This window comes from Musca autumnalis, unplaced genomic scaffold, assembly GCF_047663935.1.
Source record: "Musca autumnalis isolate F117 unplaced genomic scaffold, ASM4766393v1 scaffold_1, whole genome shotgun sequence".
In the NCBI taxonomy this organism is placed as follows: domain Eukaryota; kingdom Metazoa; phylum Arthropoda; class Insecta; order Diptera; family Muscidae; genus Musca; species Musca autumnalis.
In genome coordinates, this window is record NW_027411644.1 from 152,100,872 (window position 1) to 152,125,108 (window position 24,237).

At 34.6% G+C, this 24,237-nt stretch overlaps 1 protein-coding gene across 5 annotated transcripts in view; it reads right to left on the reverse strand.

Annotated features, from left to right (window-relative positions):
* Nucleotides 1-1,044: 1,044 nt before the first annotated feature.
* Nucleotides 1,045-24,237, reverse strand: part of LOC141388578 (uncharacterized) — a 179,200-nt gene continuing 156,007 nt past the window's right edge. For 3 of the 5 annotated variants that reach the window (XM_073958499.1, XM_073958500.1, XM_073958501.1), the window contains exon 4: nt 1,045-2,816. In XM_073958499.1, coding sequence (XP_073814600.1) covers nt 2,307-2,816 — 510 coding nt within the window. In that variant the 3' untranslated portion in view covers nt 1,045-2,306. The remainder of the gene's footprint in view (nt 2,817-24,237) is intronic. The other 2 variants (XR_012408894.1, XR_012408895.1) reach the window with 1 other exon arrangement.

The window sequence follows — 24,237 nt, forward strand, 5'->3', positions numbered from 1 at the left end:
AAGATAATTCTCGAACGGAAATGTCGATTCCGGCCAAAATTTGGCCTTCGTAATATTGTTTCCAAACTTACTTTAAATTCGTAGATAAGTCATATCGGTCCACTCCTTCAGGTACCTACCCCACAAAAGTTCAAAAATATTCGGAAAAATTGTGCGCACGATAACTCTTGATCGGAGTGACCGATTTGGTCCATACTTTACACATTCTCATAATATCTACCAGATATAGATCAGGTTCGAATATGGACCAGATTCGTCCACTCCATCCCGTACCTCCCACACAAAATTTTAGATAAGTTCATTTTAAGACCTGCTATTAAATCACTTTGATTTTTGTTGAAGCAACTTACATTCGCTGCCTCAATTACGATGGTAAAAGTTGTTTCAGGGGCAAGTCTATACTTCTTGAGAAAGCAGCCCGAAGGGTGTAAAATCCCCCTATGGCACCCCCATGATCTATGTCGGTCCATTCCTTTAAGTACCTTTTCCGCAAAATTTTTGAACTTTAATCCTAATCAACACTTTTGTCGGTTCATACGACCAAAATTTTGAAACCCCCTAAATACATAAGTTTTTTTGTGTTTCAATTTGCACAGGCTGAGGGTATATCTCTGTCGGCAAAGCCGACTGATACTTTTTGTTTTGTTTTTTTTTTTAATAAAACGCAGGGTAGCTGATAAGAAAGTAGTTTAACCTGAAACTGGCCTTCAAGCTATAGGAAACAAGTACAATGCAATTGACATGGAATTTTACATGTGTTTAGAAAGTATTCGCATTTAGAAAAATAATCTTGCCAATATTTTGTAATGTATATAGAGAGTTAAAAGATGGGATATCTCACCTTGAATTGGCTTAAAGACTATCGGTGTAAGGTAAAAATTAATAACGGTGTCACTAATAATGAAATAAATATGCTTCGTGCAAATAATGAGTTCGAAGTACGATCTTAAGATTTAGTAGTATGCATACCTTGTAGGACTTTTGCATTATTTGCTTCCCTTTTTCATTTTCCTTTTTTAGACGAAAAAAAAACACAAGACATTATTTATTATAATATTTTATTGATTGTTTATTATTTTCGCCAGAGTATAAAAGATATTCAGATGAATTTTTAAGCTTTATTAGTTTATTGTTATTATAGTTATTATTTTTATAGTTTTATTATAGATATATATTTACAAAATATGAGAGTTCAATTCTTAAGCCAATCAAATAGTCGATTGAAAGCATGGAAAGGATTAAATCCAATCTTCATCATCTTCAAAGCCATCAATATTAATAGTAATTATCTTAAATCTCAGCCTGCCTCTGTTTTAACTTCGCTCATCCACTTAATGTAGAAGAAATCTAACCAAAAAGAAAAAAGAAATAGCAAAGACAAACAATAAAATAGAAAAATAATCAAATAAACAAAGGCGAAATGAAAAAACTAATGGGGGTTATGAAGAAAATGCATTCTAAATATGAAACGGGATTAAGGTATAAATGTAGATTGACATGAAATACACAAAAAAAGGAAATATAGAATACAAATAATAAAATAGAGTTATATAAATAGACACCCGGTGGACCTGGACCCTTATTAAAACAAAAATATTAAAAACAGATAAAAACAGAATTAATACAAAAGAAAATAAGATTATAAACAAATAAAAATGGTATATAAACTTAACAATAGTTTGATAATTAGAGTAATTACAATAATTAATTAACATAAAATAATAATCACACACATTCACATAGATGGTCTATCTATCTAAAGATTTATCGGTTGATACATTTCACAAAAATCATAATGAACTCAGTTATACGTAGGATACATAGAATACGCACTCTAAAGCCATTCAATTATATTTGTTTGGCACCTATCCACTCCAAATTCAATTCACTCGATACTAATTTCCATTTTTTTAGATCTTAGAAAATACAATTCCGAATTTTCATAGGGAAACTTTTGCCAACATTTGATTGTCTGGATTCTCAATACGACTTTGATTGTGGTTACGATTTGGAATTTCGGGATTCTGGTCCTCATCATAATTATAAATATAAAATATTGTTTGTTGTTGTTGTTCATGTAGTAGTAGATGTCGCCTGTATTAGGGATGGTCATTGGACATGGAGAAATTCTTGAAGGCCAATTGATGATGAACAACGGCCGTCTCGTTGTTGCTAACATAAAATTCGGAATTCCTCTTGACCTCGATTTTGTTGTTATTGTTGGCGTTGGTGCTGGTGGCTGTATCGCCCACAATCACTTTGCACATGACCATCTTGACTTCGGCTAAGAAGTCAGACAGGTAGCATCATGTGGGTCGTGGCGGTGCATTTTGACTTTTACGATGTGTGGGTGGTGGTGGTGGAGCACTGCGCATGCGTGGCACCGGTTTAACATCCAATGGTTTGGGCAATGGTGGTTTCATCAGATGCGACTTTTGTTCAGAAAAGGAAGTCATGTCACCACCACCGATGGCAGACATTGTAGATTGCCGATTGTTTGCGAGTTTATTCGATGTTTCGTTTTCTGGGGCATAGGATTTAGGCGTTAATTTCGGTTGGGTTGTAATGACGTTGGTGGCATTAGCATTGCCATTGGCATTTTGCATATCCAAAAGCTTTTTACCCTTCAAAGCTGATATCTCATCATCACCATCGGATGACACGGAATCATAGGGTGAGGGTGAACGTGAATGGGTCGAGTATGTCTCATCGTCTTCTTGCTCATTCTCCTGTATCATGGTGCGAAATTCTTGTATAGAATCATTGAGGGCCCACAGTTGTGAGAGTAGGGTGAGATCCAATTGGCGAAGTCCAAACTGAAAGAAAAATGGAAGAAGGGAGGAAAAATAAAATAAGAGAATGGTAAAGATAAGAACGGTTTAAAATTGGACAAAAAATATACAGATATCTCAATGGCTGTCGCTTACGACTAAGTCTAAGATGCTCCTAGTTCATGTTATGTTTAAATTCGATATCTATGTGAAATTATTTTTTAAATATTAATAATAGCGAAAACAGTTAATGGTATTAATGGCAAAGAAGTATAGTAGCATAAGGAAGGAGCTTCTGTAGTCGGAGTCGGAGTCTACGGCTCCGGACAACATTTTTTCCACGTTATAGAAATATAACATTCAATTTGAAACAAGAAATTTTTTTTAAAAATCATTATTTATTTTTAAAGAAAGGTATAAGAAAACATATATGCGAACGGTATATTATACTAAGATAAAGGACCATTCAAAGAATATTTACTATCCTCTGAAGTGTAGTCTATTCATCCCTATTTTGTTGATCCAATTGATTCTTTACATTTTTGCAAACAAAAGTAAAGTTCTATGATAATAGAATTAAAATTGGACCTTTAACCTCTTTCGTCAGAAGACTTAGTGGTCTTCTCACAAAGGTCTATTGGTATTCTCATCTTCTTTTTTTGAGAAGTCATCCTTGTCTTCTATTAAAGACATTGTGGTCTCTATAGGAAATCTTACTGGATACCCTGTGACACAAAATGGAAGTCAAGATCTGGGGGTTGAAAAATTCCTTTTCGGAATGAAAGCCCCAATTGAGAACCCCAAAGGATCTCATAGCTGAAAATTCTGATTTATGACATAATGAGTTTTTTAATTGACCCCCATCAATCATTGAGAAAATAGCTTTATATCTCCGTTTGGAGTTATTGTTTCATCATTTTTATGACATGTTTTCAGTTAAATAAAATGAGGAACCTTTCTCTTGTATATGCTGTCCTTCTAGCTCAGTTCCTTCCACGTCCTTTTTGTTCTTGAACTCAAAAAGTAAAACAAAATGAAATTTTCTACAAAAACGTTCCACCGAAAATTATACTTAGGTTTCCCATATTCAGAAATCGATATTGTCACGTTTTCATTGCCCTTTATCAGTTTTACTCGTTACTTTCTCAAAAAAAAAACCTTTTTTTGCACGAGTATATTCTGGACGGAATTCTTCCGCGTGAGAAAATCGTTAAGCTTTCAAAATATGTGAAAATTAAGGGGCAATACAAATCATAAGGACTACATGCAATAAAAATTATAAGCAATTCATGACAAGTTTCAGACTGGATGTAAGCCAACATTTTAGTGTGCTTAGCCTTAAAAGGAGACCACCAATTGTAAAGTTCAATAAAAGCCATTTTTCATGATTTTTTTTTTTTCGAGAAAACTGCGTAACTTTTTGGTAGATTTTTTTCTTCATCTGAAAGAGATAAATATTACGAAGTTTTGAGGACGTCTACGAAATCCTGTTTTTATTAAAGCATTTTGCGGTGCCAATTCTAGCTCGAAAACTAATAAACCAATTGTCATATATTTTTGTGGCCGATTTCGAGAAAAACACAGTAGGCTGCATACAAAATAAAATAAATTGTTCCCATCCAACGCTCATACTAAGGCAATATTGTTCCGATCGATTTAAAAATTTGATCACATATTCTATGCTATTTATACGTTCAACTTTTTTCTGAAATTTATAAGTAGGGATCACAACTTAAACTAAAATCCAGCGCTTACATATTAAACGTTGGTGTGGTGTGGATAATTTTATTGAACTATTTGAGATATATTGTGTACACCACCCAGCACGTAGGCAGATGAATGTTTTCTGGAACTGAAAAATTAGCACATGATGAGATTTCGTGCACGAAAATATTCTACAAAAATGTTGCTAGGAAAATTTTATGTAAGGTCGGTCCACAAGGACGAGAAATCGATATTATCATGTTTTCATTGTCCTTTATCACTTTTACCCGATCCTTTCTTATGAAAACTCTATGATTATGTATTTAATTGGATTTCGTGCATGCTGGCGGATGGATCCGGTTATTTGAATGTCTACATCTAAAGCCCTCATTGAGTATATAATGAATCCTAGAAGAAAGATTCGCCGTTTGTCAGACTTCTGAGTTATGGCGAGATGAATCTGTCGTTGACCAACAACGAATTTATGATGCTCTAATTGAGAAGCGTAACCATCCGAATTTCATATATAATTAATAGAAAACCGAAAAAACCTTTCTAACTTTGCTATTTTTCAATGTAATATTCGGCAGATACAATATTGACATCTTCGAATGTATTCCAATGAATGCCCTTTCCAATGAATATGTAAGGAAAAACTAACACATTAGCCTACAGGAAAAATACAGGAAAAAGTTAAAAATTTGTGAACATTTTATTAATCTTTAGTGGTATAGGAATTCACACTCGGAGTCGACCCGGAGTCGGAGTCGTGAAAAAAAAACTAGTCTGGATTCGGAGTCGAGCCAAAAATACCTCGACTCCGAAACCCTGTATGCGGCAGTACTTGAGATCTGTAACGATTACTAAAAATTATTTTAAAATGTTCATTTGAAATGTTAAAAACAATTTTTGTAATCGTTGGAGATCTCAGTAGGCCTCTTCTGTAACTTTTAACAACTATCGATATTGTTTAAATTTCTCTTGTTTTTGTTACAACAATAAAACAAACAAATTAAATTGTTGAATGGACCCCAGGTTGAGTGGGAAGGATATCGTAGTGATCATGTGGAAACTTTGCGTTAAATATTGTGGGAGTTGTGTCGGACAAAGCGTACTTTGAAATCCAAACTGATGGATGCCTAGAAAGTAGTATTTTTAGAGGTCAGCAAGAAGTCTATACGTAATAGCAGACGGAAGTCATAATTGAATAGCAGAGAGAATTAGAAAGAAGTCTTTACAAAGGCCCGAATTGGAAACTTCTGTATAGGAATTCTGTAACTTTTATCGATTGAAAAGTTGTTAAAATTGTTTTTGTGTTTGTAATAACTACAACACGAACAAATGAAATTGTTGTAAAACAAACAATGAGTAAAGTTGTTAAAAAGTTACAAAATAGGCCCCCTGCCCCCATATTCTGTAACTTTTTAACAACAAGTCGAATACCACATAGAAATTAACAGCCGGTGACGACGAATAATTGTGGTTTAGACCAGGAAAATAGAGCCCTGAACCATTGTGCGCCGGAGGTTGGCTAGAATGAAAAATTGTGCTACTTTTTTTTGTATATTTTTCTTCCAAAAGCCCACTTTTATCCAGTAGACACCCTATAAATGATTTTCAGACAATGTTCTTGAATTCTCACCATACAATAAGGACACTTATTAAGACTCCCTTTTTCAACATCCAGATAAGAGGTTTTATTGTTGCCCAAAGGAATCTTTTATAGACGAATAGGTGGGAATCTTTACATGCGATCAGACGGGGGCTTACATAGCAGACCTAAGGAGAGTTGTTGTAGATGGGTAGAGGACAGACTATGAACGAAAAGAATAGTATTTTTGGTGACCAAATGAGAGTCGGTATATACAGTATATATACGACCAGAATGGAATTATTACAAATGATCTTATAGACACTAAAACAGAAGACTTCATAGACGATCATGATCTTTTCACGATCAGTATTTACTGACGACTAGATGTGAGCACTTTAGATGATTAGTAGACGCCAATAGAAGCGGCTAGAAGGTAGTATTTATGGCAAAATATTATTTTAGATTAATAGGGACTTACTTTTGTCAGAAATTAGAGCCCCTAGGGAAGTCCTAATAGACGTAAAAGGGAAGGTCATACAAACAAATGGAGATGAAAGGAGTGTCTATAGCCTTTATAGAAGGCTAGCATAGAGTAAGTCCAAGTAGAGATTCCTGAGCTGAAGGTAGACGACAGAGGAATCTTAAGTGGGGGAACACACAGGCGACGATATATACTGGGATAACGCATCGATTGAATACATTCTAGTTATCGGGACTGCAGCCGAGTTGGTTAGCGGCCTTGAACCCAGATGGCCCCTCAAGTTATGAAGAAAAAAACTTGAGAGCGATTCATTGACAAACCCAATTTAAGCTTTATTAGGCCACCTATGAGCTAATAAATTGGCCAATTTCAGAACGCATACTTCGAAAAGGTGGACGGAATATCCATATCCTCTCAAAGTGGAACCATCACAGGTCTGTAACTGCAACATCAAGAGGTGGAGTTGACTATTGCTACCTTATGTTGGTTAGGTTATTATTATTATTAGGTTATCGTCACATATCAGTATGGATATGCACTTAAGTCAGAGTAGGATTGATGTGCGCTCTAGTTTGAAGGTTTTATAAAATTATATTATTAATTATTAGCACAGAAATTCTGTGCCGTTGACAAAGTCTCTTAAGTTTTCAAACTCCTTTACCTTAATTTGGATGAGTTCTTGTATTATTTGTTATCGTTTGCAGGAATTGGGTTATTAGGGCCGCGAAGGCTAGTCAATGACAGAGATAGTGTTCAAACGTTTCGTCGTCCTCCCCACATGCTCTGCATTCACTGTTTTCTATACAACCTACCTTGTGCGGGTGCGTTTGTGGCAATAGGCCGGTCAATACATTATACTTTCCTACGATGACAAAATACCCCTCAACGTAAAGTAGGCAACATTTTCTTCTAATAAATGGCTTAGGGCTCGGTGATAAAAAGTAGGTCCCATATCATTGAGCTAATATGAATCAGCGTGCACTCATTGATATGAAAGAAGTCTCCCGTGTCCCTTCGCTGATGTGTAGGAGAATATAAATATGTCAGTATGTTTCCTTTCTTTTCATTTTCGGAATTCCGCTTCAAGAATCGTGTTATGATCCGTCAGTTGGAGACAGATTCTTTCTTTGATATATGTAGATACTCAGTGTCCTATTCAACATTAGCACCATCTGTAAAACCGCAGCTTCCAACGGACATATGTGCTATGGTTCCATTGATCCACATGTTTCTGTTCGCTATTAAAACTTCACATAAAGCGATTTCACTTGTTTCGGGTATACAGTCTGATAAAATATGGTCTACTGACTCACCCGTTGTGACCCGTAGTATGTTTTGCTGGTCTTTTTCGATCCACTAGCTCATCGACGTCATCGAAGTCTTATAGTTGATATGGCTGCTTCATACCATACCGGAATTTCTATGGGGTGGAGAAACAAAATTGTCTCTAAAGCCTTAGATAGTGTAGACCTCATGGCCCCGCTATTACTTAAGCAACACATTCTTTGGACTCTTTGCAATATTTGCACATTGAATTTTTTGTCCATAGCTGTCCACCATACCCGAGCTGCGTATTTTAGAATCGGTCTATAGAAGACCAAAAGCCTCCCCACAGAATGCCTTCCTATGTAAACCAAAAGACCATCCTACACGCAGAAAAATTTATGTTAGAAATATGTTTGGATCCAAACAAATATATGTTTGGGACCGCTTGCAAACAAATTAATGTTTGGATCCAAACATAATATGTTTGGGTCCAAACAAATATATGTTTGCAACATTTTGTAACATATCTCAATTTGATATGTTTGGGTACCAACATATTTTTTATGTTGGAACATTTTTTTCATGGGTGGAGAGAGGATGTTTGTCAACGAGAGTAATAACAGTGCTCTCGCGGCTGTGGATTGCTGTTTTATAATGAAGAGTTGTGTGTATTGTATAATAGAAGACGTAGAAGCGAAGAAGGGGGCTTTGGTGGCGTGTATGCGACAAACTCGTGTGTTTCTTGTTTTGTTGTTGTTAACCAACTTAGGAGGAGAAGAAGAAAAGAAGAAATGATATGAATTATATTTTATTTCTTTCTTCAGTGTTTTAGATGCCTTTGTAGAGTCAAGACGGTAAAGTGAGTGAATAAATCAGTGTTTTGTGTTTTCTTAAAGAAATTGTGCTTTTTAGTAAATTAAATGCCCAATACATTTTATAATTGAATCGGAAAGTTGAATGGAATTATTTTATTGGACAAGGAAGAAATCGCATTTAATATTGGTAATTACATACATACTTATTTATATTTGAAATATGGCATATCCATATTTATTTATTACATTACATAATCATTTGATTCTAGATGCCGATTCCCCGCTGATGATTTCAACTATGAGGACAATTTGTTTTATTTCACAACAAAGGAGAAGCGTTCAACTACGTTTCTATATATTTTTTCTTTTTAAAAGTGTGACTATTTACAAATTATTTCAATCAGTTTTTCTTTTATTAAATTGTGTTATGTATTTCTTTGGAATTTTGTATGTACCTATGTGTTTGTTGTTCTTTTGCCTTCCAATAAACAACCTCAACATTTGTGTGTATACTATGGAGACAGCCAGTGAGTTCTTACTGAGAGCAAGTGAGCACACATTTTAAAGTGCTAAATTGAATTTTACGCTCCCTTGCTCTTAGTAAGCGCTCACTGGTGCATGTGTTTGTTTTTTTTGTGCCTTTTGGGTTTGTATTTTTTTGCACCCAAACATAAAATTGTTTCCACCCAAACATAAAATTGTTTGCACCCAAACATAAATATCTTTGCACCCAAACATATATATGTTTGCACCCAAACATATATTTGTTGGAGACCCAAACATATATTATGTTTGGGACTATTGCAAACATATATATGTTTGCTGCAAAATATGTTTGGGACATATGTTAGAGAGGCCGATTTTTTTTTTGCGTGTATAGAAGCCTAAAAGTACTTCTCACACAAGAGCAAAAGGTCTTCGTGTAGAAAACCCAAAGGTCTTTCTGTAGAAGGCTGACCCCCTGTTTTTGTAATTTATTTTTGTTCGTTCGTCTATATTCGTAATAATTTAGGCATCCACAGCTCAGCTCCCTGAAGACATACATACCTAATTTTTCGTATACCCGTTCCATATATTGCTAAGAATTCCTCATTTAAAAATCGGGGGGGTTACTCTCTGTTGCGATGCGTAAGGAAAATGCGATGCGTGATGAAATTAAATGCGTCTCCAATGCGTTTTCGTATCTCCTTTAGGAATTATTTTTTCCCATTTTCCTTTCTGGCATCAGCGCAATTTGTAATACAAAAGCTTATGTCAAAATCGTACATTAACGCAAATATCTTGCGCTAACAAAATATCTAACGCAAAGGCATCGCAATACAGAGTAACCCCCCAGCGCTCTACATTTGCGATAATGCGAGTAAATCGATCTACAAAATTTGACAATTCGTGTGAGAAGAATAAATTTGTTTACAAAACAGGGGGTTAAAGTTCATCCCAAGAAGACTCTTCTGTTTAACCAGTGTATCATCCCAAAATTAAAACCCCATTTTTGTCCTCTTACAAGTTGGCCAACATCTGTGGGGTTTATTAGCCTCTCCTTCTGTCTTTCCATTTAAGTTTCCTGATGCCTCGAAAGCTCCCAGTTTCATTTTCCTAGTGAATAGACCAAATTCCGTTATTCGAGTAAACATTCAGACCTCTTGGTCTGGCCCAGTTGTAAGCTATTTTATGAGCCTTTTCGGTCCTGGTACAAAACAGATTTAAATTTTACCCCTTAGTAGTATTATAACGACGTCTGCATAACAGAATGCTTCAAATACTTAACAGAATATTTATGGAAGTAACCCACAGTAGAGGTGCTATGATACTCCCTGTGGCGTTCCTTGGCCAACTTTGCCTCTTTTTTTACGTCTATACATTTGAAAGAGTATAAATTCCGTCAGAGCAATTTATTCTTTTCTGGCGAATTTTCAAACATTTCGACATTTGGAAAAGCTTTTAAAAATTTGATTAATATGTGAAAATAAGAATTCAATTTATGAATTTCAATTATTAGATATCAGTATAATTAATTCATATACAAATATTCTGAAGAAAACAAACACTTTGTTGAATTTCACCACAACTCTTCGACACATTTGACCCAATACCAGTCTTCTTCGTTCTTTTTTGCGCATAGCCACATCAAATCTTCGCAATGCGTACCAATGTCATTTGCCGTTACAACGTTGCGCATGTAAAACAGCAGAAGCGGCATTCTGGTCTTTTCTTGTCATCCGTTGCTATGGCTCTTGTCTAGATTTGCCTTTAGAAGCGATAGTTCGCCCTTTTGCGGTACATATAGTGAATGAATGATTTGACGTTCGGTTAATGTTCGGTTTAATTAAATTACAATGACTTTGAGTTGTTTGTCGGGCTTGGGCTGTTGATTGTAAATTTAAATATTACAATATTTTCTTCCGCATTGGTGACGTTAATAAACCATGGCTGCTACGGCAATATGCTAAGAGTTTCTACATTTCTTTTGTAACTTCTTTATTCACATTTTTGTTGCCTTTCTTTTACACCAAAGCAGAATTCTTTATTTTAACAGCATGCGTTCCATCTTAACCGCTAAGCAAACACACTTCTGATGTAAACAACAAAAGAAAATTTTCCATTTGCGGTTTTTCGTTGAGGATGGAGAAATGATCAACTGTAAACATTAACCGTGGTCATGGAGCTAAGTTTCAATAAAACTGATATATTGCAGAATTTCCATTTGCTTAACGATTAAAAGAAGCGAGGAATTCATTGCATCTGTTATATGGTTTTGTTGTTTGATCTTCAATGGAGAAGTATGTTTTTTACAAAACGGAAATCAATTTGTATGAAAATTTTCTCTTAAATTTTGTATTAGCTACCAATGTAAGAATGAACTATAAGTCTCGCTCTCTCATATTTGAAACTTAACCTTTTGATAACCAAACATTTCAATACTGTTTAAACACAGGTAAGCGGTTTAACAATTCCCGAAGTTAATTTCACTGAATACAAGGATTTTAAAATTTCCCTTCGAGGATGAACATTAAACTAAATGGTGAAATAACATTTGGCTTTGAATGTCATAGCAAAAGTTGTTGTTAATGAAATCGACAATCTTTTTCTGTTTCTTTTGTTTTTCATTGGTCACATGTCATTCTGACCTCACACAATGTACGCTACAAAAGTGTTTTAATTAATACCAATAACAATTACATAATCATATTATTCGTTATTCCATTTGGCGAGAACAAATAGCCATCCATGGCTACCAAGAAAAACAATCAAAGACTCACACCCAGAAATGTGCCTTGAATCGACAAAAATTTTGCCAACGGCAAAAGCCACACAAAGCGTAACACAAATCAACTGAATTGAAAAACCAAAGACGACGGCAGACAATAACAAAACAAGAACGACAACGAAATCCAAAATCAATAGAATTTAATCGGATTGAAATTCTAAAAAAATTGGTCACCATTGTCGCCCTTCCTCTAAATTGAATGAAATTCGCAAAGGCCTGAAAGAATGGAGGGGGCAAAACAAAAGAACCGTTTAAAACTAGTTTAGGTTGAAAACATAGAATGAAAAAAGATAACAACAAATTGCTCAAAACGTATTTACAAGTGTGAAAATATGTTGTTGGTATCAGTTTATGAATGTTTTCTTATCTGACAAATGGGAAGCATATTAGGGTTGAACGGGCAGGCCAAAAAAACTATTATGGTCGTGAGGAATCTTAATGCCAAGACTGGAACCAGCGTTGCCAGTATTTTTTAGACTCATCTCCCCAACTTGTCCAAAACTTTTCCCCAAAATTCCCCAGATTTTATTGAATTTCCTCAAAAAAATCCCCAATTTTTTTACAAATAATTACAAAAAAAATATTAGTATTAGTTTTATTTTACTATTAAAATTCATATCATTAAACTTGTAAAGTATTCTATACACTTACATATGAATTAAATTAACGATATTCAAAACTTCACTTTTAAGTGATTCAGAATCATTAGTCTCATTGGATTTATATAAATTTGTATAATGAAAGAGTTGTAACAGTTCTTTAGCTGGGTCAAAAATTCTACAACAAATGGAGTTGTTAGAAAATTGATTATTTATTCTAGTAACTCGTACTGCATTTTATTTCTGAATATGGTTCAAAATAGAAGACTCTTTCTACTTAAGAATAAAGGCCTGGGTACATAAGCTGCCTCGCCTAGTTGCCTGGCTTTCATACTTCATTTCTGACATAACAAAAATAAGAGAATTAAGAAGGTCCAGCATATTTCGAACTGGATTGCCCTTTACTTTTTTATTCTTTTATCAGAAGCAAGCAAGGTAAGCAGGCGAGGCAGCTTATGTACCCAGGCCTTCACTTGTTGGAACGGAAAGCATATTTAATACCATCTCCAATTTACGAATGATAACTATCTCCATTGCGATTCGTAAACAATCGTGGAGATTTTTGTGTTGACAACTGGTTCTAAAAAGGTTTGTATAGAGCTAAATTGTGTTGACCCAGTGAATTGCTGCAAATATTGGGGTAAAATTGCTTGTAAGTTTAAAAATTGCATATTTGTAGGCATCGGTTTCAGCATTTGTATTAACAGTGTTATAGATATTCCGCACTGGTCTTTTTAACTTTAATAATTGTTTACTCAAAAAAATTACAAGTCAAAATTAAAGCTTAGGTCCATGTCTCCTCATGGTAAATATGCCAAGTCGTTTTCGATCGATTCCACTATTTTTTTCAATATCTTCTTACTTTTTATAAATGGTTTCTTACATCTTTTCTTTCAAATCCCTTTTTGTTATACTTTACTTTAAGAAAAATAAGGAATAAAGTTCGCATTACCAGGGATTTGTTATTACATCTTACATTCCATTTCAAGCAAAACCGTCCGTATACATCAAATTTACTCAAATTGGGTTGGTTAATTTGAATTTGCTCTCAAATTGTTCTTGTTTTTTGGGCGCACTTTAAATTTTAAAAGAAACACAAAGTTCCTTTTAATTTATCTGACACTTATTATTAAAGCAAACTTGTAGGAATAAAAAAACGGGTTATCTGTCCGATATCGGCCAACATTTAACTACAAAAAGGATATAATAACGGGACTTAGCCTATTTATCTCTTTTATAATTGGAACCATGAATGTTAAATAAAGTTTAATTTAATCATTGCCCATCAATACAGTAATCATTTCTGCAGTTAAGTCCCCTTCAGCAGTAGAAATGATGGAAAATGTTATTTCAATTCAACCCACTGTTCTAGAACGCTGTCAGTCGTCGAACCGCATGATAACACTTCAAATCTTCAAATCTGTCATAAATTATTACAGCTGCGACCAGTTAGTATATGATGCATGTTATTTGTGCGTCACGCGTGCGCTGCTACTATTAACGTACTGAAATTAAAAGATGATCTGAAGTAATTAGCCAAAAAAGAAATTCCCCAAAAATCCCCAAATATTTTTCAGATTTCCTCAACATTTTCCCAATTCCCCAAGTCGAAATTTTTTTCCCCATTTCAAATAAAAATTCCCCAATTTGGGGAAAAATCCCCAATACTGACAACGCTGACTGGAACCAATTTCTGAGAGTAATCACAAGTAAAGTCGAGCAAATCGTAACTGTGGTGGGAATACCTCGATGTACATAAAACGTGTAGTGCGATTCTCTCGTTTTTTGAGTTACCGACAAATGTCGGTAAAATTAAAATGATTATAATTTCGGTAATTAACGATATTATTCGGTGAGTTAGCGACCAATAAAAAGTAGTCGTGAAGTTCTACCGATAACAACAGTCTTGTAAACTTTTATTTGAACTTTTCTTTCATAATTTTGCGTTTTAATGTTACCGATTTTTGTCGGTAACATTAAAATGATTTGTTTTGACCAACGGTTCCAGAGATATGGCGCCTTGAAAAAGTCGAATAAAAAAATGCACAATGGGCTTGGATGCAGTTTTCGCGATTCAATATTTAAAATCAATTTTTCAATATGATTGTACTCTTCGATATTCTTGATTTTTTTTTGTATTAAACTACGATCAGGTACAAAAATTTTAAGTCCTATTGGGTAGTGGTATTCGAATGAATACTATTTTTTCTTAATTTTTTAAAAATTTGGCAATACAATTTTTCCTTTATACCAGTGTGAAATATTTGTTATTTTGCAAAAAAAAAAATAAATAAATAAATAAATAAAAAAATAATTTTTAACAAATATTTCACACTGGTATAAAGGAATTGTATTAACAAATTTTAACGAAATTAAAAAAGTAGTAATTATTCGAATCCCACTACCAAATTGTACTTCATTTTTTTTTTAATTAATCGTAGTTAAATACAAAAAAATTGAAGAAAATCAAAGAGTACTATCACAGATAAAAAATACAAAAAATTCTATTTGGGCCAATATTAAAGAAGCTATGAGTATTTCTTTGCCTATGGTTTTTACAGAATTCTACTTTTTCAAGGCGCGATATCTCTGAAACCTTTAGTCAAAAAATCTGAAAATATACTAAAATATTTTAGTGATGAGCAGCATCACCACAGCAAAAATAAATGAAATCAAAAACCTCATTTTGAAAAAGTGCGATTTCACTCAGAAATCCCCATATATATTCTTGAAATTCTATATCGCTATAGCCTTGTCCGTCCGCCGAACCGTCTCTGGAAATCACTCTGATCAAAATTTTGGTAAAATGTATTGTAGGTCCGTACAACTTTTGGTATTGAAAGTGGACTATATATAGGTCGAGCTTTGTAATGTGAAGCGCCACTTTAAGACATTTTAAAGGTATTAGTAGTCCCCTTTGCCCTCCGAATTGGTTGTAATTTGAGAGAGTGTGTTTCCAGAGGTTAAAAAACATTTCTACCAACAATTTTTACATATGCCCACGTTTTGGTATTTTGAAGGTATTGATGACATTTACCCACTGATTTGGTTGTAATTTGAAATTTTGTGTTTCAAGATGATAGAGACCAAAAATTGTCTATAAAGGTCGACGCTACGGTATAGGTCCTATATAAAGCAACGCTTCGATTTAAGGTATTTTGAAGGTCTTGGTCACATTTGGCTACCGATTTTGTGTTTTCAGAGGTTAGAAAACCTTTTCACAAAAATCTGTCTATATAGTCCCCATAGAACGGTACCGCCCGATCATTGGTACTTTTGGGTTTCAACCACATTATTCAAACGAAATTGCTTAAATCTGGTTTTAATATATTTTATGGTGGAGGGTATAAAAAGTTAGGCCCGTTATATACTCAGTATATATATTTTGATACGACGAATTCGAAGATGTGCCATATCGGTCTACTCCCTCGGGTACCACCCCGACAAAAGTAAAAAAAATTGCACCAGAGTGGTGCGCACGATAACTCTCGAAGGGAGTAATTGATTTGTTCCATCCTTTGAATATCATAATATTTATACCATACATAGATCAGGTTCGGATATGGGCTATATCTGTTCGCTCCTTCGGGTACCTGCCACATACAATTTCAAAACATTTTTGGGAAGTCGTTTTGTTTCTTTGTACCTTTTTGGGGGGCAAGTCGCCGGCATCAACTCAAATGACTGATGAACGCTAAAACTTATAAATTGAGTATCCGATTTGGCAGTAACTTTTCACATCGTAAAATTTCTTCCAAACGTACATCAAGTTCTAAGAAGGGTTATATTGGAAAACATCTTCGGGTACCTATCTCACGGTGGCTCAACAGTTTTGGTTCAGTGCAGTTTATTTCCTGTGCGAGGATAGTTTTAGTTCCCGATGGGTACCATAACTATTGAAAGGTGTGAGATTGTTCCTACCTTTGCGCATGGTAATATTCTTTAACATTTAAATCATGTTCTAAAGTGAACTATATAGCTCCACACCTACGGGTATCTCGCACACAAAATTTATTTTTTTTTTTGCAATTGTGTAGTGCAGGGATCAGTGTTCGAAAATAAACACTATAATATCGTACCGTACCGTTCTGTACCGTACCAAGGTGGATAGGTACACTACGATAGTGTACCGCTCCGGAGCACAAACACTAAAAAATATTTTAGTGATACTGTACCGGAACACAACGATAATCGTAGTGTACCGCATGCCGGAGCACTAAAAATCGTAGTGCTCCGACTGCGGAGCACTAAAAATCGTAGTGTTCCGACTGCGGAGCACTAAAAATTTTAGTGTTCCGACCGCCGGATATTTAAAAATCGAAACAATGGGTCAATAAAAATCGTAGTGTTCGGTTGTGGAGCACAAAAATCGTAGTGTTCCTACTGCCGGATCATTAAAAATCGTAGCGCTCCGACTGCCGGATAAGTAAAAATCATAGTTTGTCCGACTGCGGAGAACTAAAAATCGTAGTGTTCCGACTGTCGGAACACTAAAAATCGTAGCGTACCACGAGCCAAAACGCTAAAAATAACGTTAAGGTAATCGTCTGTTTATTATAATTTATGAGGGAAATTAAATATTTTATGTTTTTAGGATAAATAAATACATATTAATAAATAAAAATTAGAAGTAAATGTTTAAAATATCTGATTTGAATCTTGGACAATGGAGCACTAAAAATCGTAGTGTTCCGACGGTCGGAACACTACAATTTTTAGTGCTCCGCAGCCGAACACTACGATTTTTATTGATCCTTTGTTTCGATTTTTAGAGATCCGGCAGTCGGAACACTAACATTTTTAGTGATCCGGCAGTCGGAACACTACGATTTTTAGTGCTCCGCAGCCGAACACTACGATTTTTATTGATCCTTCGTTTCGATTTTTAGTGATCCGGCAGTCGGAACACTAAAATTTTTAGTGATCCGGCAGTCGGAACACTACAATTTTTAGTGCTCCGCAGCCGAACACTACGATTTTTATTGATCCTTTGTTTCGATTTTTAGAGATCCGGCAGTCGGAACACTAACATTTTTAGTGATCCGGCAGTCGGAACACTACGATTTTTAGTGCTCCGCAGCCGAACACTACGATTTTTATTGATCCTTCGTTTCGATTTTTAGTGATCCGGCAGTCGGAACACTAAAATTTTTAGTGATCCGGCAGTCGGAACACTAAAATTTTTAGTGATCCGGCAGTCGGAACACTAAAATTTTTAGTGATCCGGCAGTCGGAACACTACAATTTTTAGTGCTCCGCAGCCGAACACTACGATTTTTATTGATCCTTTGTTTCGATTTTTAGAGATCCGGCAGTCGGAACACTAACATTTTTAGTGATCCGGCAGTCGAACACTACGATTTTTAGTGCTCCGCAGCCGAACACTACGATTTTTATTGATCCTTCGTTTCGATTTTTAGTGATCCGGCAGTCGGAACACTAAAATTTTTAGTGATCTGGCAGTCGGAACACTACGATTTTAAGTGCTCCGCAGCCGAACACTACGATTTTTATTGATCCTTTGTTCCGATTTTTAGAGATCCGGCAGTCGGAACACTAAAATTTTTAGTGATCTGGCAGTCGGAACACTACAATTTTTAGTGATCCGACAGTCGGAATACTAAGACTTTTAGTGATCCGGCAGTCGGAACACTACGATTTTTAGTGCTCCGCAGCCGAACACTACGATTTTTATTGATCCTTCGTTTCGATTTTTAGAGATCCGGCAGTCGGAACACTAAAATTTTTAGTGATCCGGTAGTCGGAACACTAAAATTTTTAGTGATCTGGCAGTCGGAACACTACGATTTTAAGTGCTCCGCAGCCGAACACTACGATTTTTATTAATCCATTCTCCAAAAATCAAATCAGACGTTTTTCACGTGTTCTATTATAGTTTATTTCTTAATTTGTATTTATTAAAAAAAATTATAAAATATTTAATTTTCCTCACCAATCATAATAAACTCCTTTGTGGTATTTTCTATGTATCCACAGTCAGAACACTACAATTTTTAGTGCGCCATTGTACAAGAACCGAATTAAAGTTTGTCATATTTTCTACTTAAGTTCCCAACGTTATTAATTAATATGTATACATACATGGATATAACAGGTGTATCTGTGTTTTTATGTCTTAATTTGTACTTAATTCAAAAATTATAAATATTTAATTTTCCTCCCAAATCATAAGAAACTCGTGTGTGGTACATTATCATTACGTTATTTTTTAGTGTTCCGACATGTGGTACACTACGATTTTTTAGTGCTCCGACTGCGGAACACTACGATTTTTAGTGTTCCGACTGCGGATCACTACGATTTTTAGTGTTCCGAAAGCGGAGCACTACGATTTTTAGTGTTCCGGCTGCGGAGCACTACGATTTTTAGTGTTCCGACTGCGGTACCCAACGTTTTTAGTGTACCAAAATGTGGTACACTACATTTTTCGTTGTGCTCCGGAACAGTATCACTAAAATATTTTTTAGTGTTTGTGTTCCGGAACACTAACTCTAAAAATATTTTAGTGATACTGTTCTCGGAGCGGTACACTATGTTAGTGTACTGTTTATTTTCGAACTCTGGCAGGGATATGCCTAGGATGGGTTTGGAATTGTTACAGGCGGTAGTCCTCGCGGGTCAGTATAATTTTTATAGGGGTAAGTCCATACAGACTGAGATAAAAACCTTATAGCTGTAAAAATTTTACTGCAACCGAGCCATATTTGGTTGCAGTAAAATTTTAGTAGGTAGTCTATGATTTGGTCCAATCGTAATTGTTCTTCCAAACTTATATCGAAATGGGAGATGGACTATGTCTTTCCACTTCTTCCGATATCTCCCCCCTGCAAAAGTTTAAACATTTATGCTTAACAGGTCGCTGATACATTTTAAACTCAATTTCGAAAAGTTTTCGAAGTACTCATTACAAGCGTAATGTTTTCGGAAAACAACTCAATATGGGAAACAACCAAGTATGTATCTTTTCATTATGTCACATTCTGAGGGTATACTCTGACAGATTTTATTATTTGTTTATTAATAATAAATTTTTAATTATTTTATTTTAACTGGGGTCCCAGTGTGTGTGATTGTTATTAAAATCTTTTTAATTACTAACAATAAAACGCACTGACGTTCCAATGATAAAAAATTCTAATTATTAGTATAAAAGCAAAAATAGTTAAAACACAAAAAATTACATAACCCATCTATTTTTAACCGATTTTCTTGTTTTCCCATTTGAGGAAGCTTCGTTAATTTCCTTTTTCGTAATAATAAATTTTGCTTTTTTCAAAATAATCTGGCTTTATCCCGTTGTTGTTGTTTACAATTTTAAAACAACTTATTTATTAGTGGAGACAATTTGACATTGTTCGCCAAGGGGTAAGGCAGGAAAGACTACAGTTGCGATTCTCTATATATTAGGAGAGGCTTTGAATACTAAAATTGCTGTATGCAAATGTAAGTATTTAAAGAACCTCTCCACAGCATTCACTTTTGATAAGCTTTAAAAAATTCTAGCAAAAATAACATTAGGCGTAAAGTATGTACAGTGCACAGTGGTTCGCCCATTGGCCAAAAATAAATGTAAAATTTTTGGTACAACATCTGGCAATTCTGACAGCTATGATATGGACTTTTTTAAAAATATATTAGTTTTTGTTTTATTCGAACGCGTTCTTTAAGAATCGCTCCAAAAGTCGGAACATTTGACAAATATTTTTTGTAGTGAGTACAAAATACATTTTATGTGCAAGTAAACTAAACGAAACTAATATGTATTGCAAAATATTAAAATGGATTTTGAAGTTGGAGGTAATGGCTTATTTTTTTAATGGTGGTTTATATATGTATAGGAATTCCAGTTAGCTGTATGTTTTCTTAGTGTATTTTGTAATGACAATTCGATCAAGTACTTTAATTTGACCTAAGGTTTTAGACATGATGCCCACCAGTGCCCACCTCGGGATTAAATTTTCCAATGTAGGCCATGAATTTAAAATTATCCAGTATTAAAATGAGCTGCCATCTAATGTCAGACTTTAAATGGTGGGTCGCAGACTAATGCTGCCTCAGAATATGGTTTCTATGGATATATTAGGGTATAACTCTGTTATTTGGCCACGTCAACGGAAAGGTCAAGAATTATTCTTCCAAATATGACTTACGTGGGCCGTACGTGTCCTTCGGGAAGAATGCCATTAGATCTATATTGAAAATTTTATTAATTTTCAGACAAAAATGTTGGTATTTTTAATCCGCTAAATAGGCTAGTTTTTATGTTGGTTTGGATATTGTTTTGTTCCCCATGCCTATTTTTGCATCGTTAAATAATCGGTGCTGTTGTACATGACATTTTTTATTAACATTATAAAACAATTCATAGCGTTTACCCCCTTTAGAGGGGAAATAGGGGGGAATGGTAGGCTCATGTTTTTTTAAAACAATCTTCGCAGCAGCACAAAACTGTAACCAGCGCAGTAGCTTGATATTTACACTGGAAATATTTTTGGCCACTTTCTCTATACAAGTGGATCCACTGTGCAGTGTATTACTTGTTCTGCAAATAAAATCTCAGTAGAACCTAAATATGCCCACATTAAGAACAGCCACCATTTAAGGCCAGAATTACAGTAAATTACATCGACGATTGATGGCAATGAAGACCAATACCCTCATAGAAAAATATTTCGTAATCAAAGCCCCTAAGGTTAATTGTTGAGGTCATGCAATACAAGAAGGAACAAGAAGCAAAAAAGGAAAAACAAAAAGTGAAAATATCTGGAAGCATGAAACGACTGCAATATGGATGGGCGAATAAACTGGGAGACTGGGTGGCTGGTTGGGAGGTTGTTTGTTGCAGATGGATGGATGGATGGATGAATGAATGGACAGACAGACAATTTAAGTTTTTTGTTCTTCATTTTGTTTTCAATGCAACTCGACGAAGCATGGCACCGCGTGCCTCCGGCTGAGTACCTCTCGACTGATTGTGGTTTTTGTTCTGTTCGACATTTTGCATTTCCTTGGCATGCGAATGCATATTATAAAAACATTAACAAAACAAAGAAAAGAACCTATAAATGCAACATGGAGCATCAGCCACAGAATTTGTCGCACGCAACTTCTGTTTTTTTTTACTGAGGGAACATTAAAAACTCATTTTAGATGCTTGTCATTTACCAGAATATTAGCTTGAATTAGTTATTATTTGTTTTCTAAAGGAAAGGAAATTTGTTATTAAATGTTTACAAACGTTTTACATAAACTTTTTTATTCCCATTCGACAATTTATAGCAAAATAAAATTAAATTACATTATATAATATAATATAACAATACGTAGATATGTATATAACAATATTCTGTTATGGTTATTAAAAAAAGCATTTCAACTTGTTGACCAAAGCAATATTGGTAATGTTTTTTTGCCATGTAGGCCTCCCCTCAGCATCAAAATAGTTATTTTTTTTAACTACTTTGAGCTGACATTAATACCATTTGCTTACTTGTTAGGTTATGTTTGTTTACATATTCTCATTTCAACCAAATGTGTGTCACCAATTTGGCCACTATTTAAAGTAGGAGGCATTACAACCAAACGAACAACACCACATCGGGCATCCATGTATGTATCTGTCACTCGATAATGCGAACAAGCAACAACAAAAATTCATTATTTGATTTACGCTTGATTGGAAGAATGGATAGATGGCTGGACGGATAGATGGTTGGAATACTATATGCAGATGTCATGTCATCCATCTGTGACATAAAATGCCAATTGTCTGAGTTGAGGTCATTTAAACACATTGTTCTTTTTGTTGGTATTTGCTTGCTGGGCTGTGATTGATATTTTAATGCTATTTTGTTCGATTGTTGGCTGGCTGACTTATATTTTTCTACAAAATTGGCAAAAAATTAAAAGTAAAAGGTTTTTATACGCTGTCACAATACAAATTTATGCGTATTATTGCGAATCGAGTTCAGTTATCAGTTACGATGTATTGTTTTTCTACAAATCGAATTCAAATGCTTTCAAATTCGAAAAAATACAATACATAACTTTGAGAGATAAACAGGAAATAAAAAACAATTCAAGAATGGTAGCAAGTTATGTTTGTTTGTTATGTAATTGTGTCAAACTTGTTATTGGTGGGATTACATTGGCATAAATTGACAAACTACAAAATGAAAGCAAATAAAATGAGCTAACAATGAAGAACAATATTCACAAATTATATAAGTTTTACACAAAGATCTCATAAGCTATTAAGTCTGTCTGGTTACTTTTCCAGCAAGAATTGTCCAGCAGGAACTTTCTCAGAGAGTAAGGAGTTTTTATTCTCTTTTGCTAGAAAATTATAAAAAGTAAACAAACACCTTCCCAGCAAAAACCAGCGAGCAATCAGCTGACTTGCAAAAACAGAACAATTTGTCGGCCAATGAAGGAACCAAGGAAGCAAAAATCTTGTATTTTATTAAAAATAAAAAAGAGAATGACCCAAAAATGGATTTTTCCACTTTGCAACTTTGTTCTACAAACAAATAATATAATTAGACTTGCTATTTCCGCAATAAAATTGTTTTTTATTTCAACAAACATAAATCAACGAAAAATTAAAAACAGACGATTGATTGTTTTCAGGAAGAAGAAGAGTTGCAAATGTTTGCTGGAAGAAATTTGTCCAGCAAGAATTTGCAAACTCTCAGTGAAAGAACTGTCAAAATGTCTCTCTCGAATTGCTCTCTTTTGCTGGTTTTTTTGTGTTAACAGACTTCCAGCAACAATTGGTACAAATTGTTACAAATTTTAGGGTAACCAGACAGACCTATTGATTCCATGCAGAATTTGAACTTTTATCGAAAGGAAAAATTATATAAAACAGAAACAACCCTCGAATGGATATGGTAGCTTCACAAAAGTAAACTGATAGACTAATAGTACGTTTATATATAACCGGATTTAACAAACCCACTGGGTTTCAAATGCCATTTCCTTTGCGTATACGTCAAATAAATCCTCATTAAGAAGGTTAACCCTGCAAAAGGCTATAATATAAACATGGCCTAAATGGACTAAATATCAAGGTCCACATATTAGTTGTGTTCCAGAAGTTGCAAGACAGTACTGTATTTGCAATTTTTTACTAGTAAAGTGTTCCTATACTCCAAAAAGGAGCAAAAGTTGAAAGAAGTGAAAACAAATATTGTGGTCTCTTCTCATACTTTCTACTATACAAATATAGCTAGCAGCATATTTGCTGGTGTCTGAGTGGCTGATATGTTGATTTTGACATTTTCTTAGAGTTTTTCAAATAGCTGGCATTTTTTCATTCCCGTATCTCGGACAAATATATTTGTAAAATCAATTTTTGGACTAACTAGCGAATATTTAGTTATATTAAACAAGCAAAAAAAAGATCAGTAATTTCATTTACATGAACTGCACTTGGCGGGGGTTTTGGATCCTTCAATTATCGAGGAAAGTGTGGTGAATAAAATGATATATGTATATAATTGTTCCACAAACATCCCAGATGCAACAAGGGAATGTAATCAACCAATGAGTTCACCACGATTCGTATTACCTCAATGGCATGGGACCTACCAAGTCCGAACGGCGTGTCTTAAGACACAGCTTGTAAAGAAGTTTTATATGACTGAAATACTCAGTAGATGTCACCATCGTTACACTGAAAAGTATTTTTCCACCGTTGAAATTGATGTTGCCTGG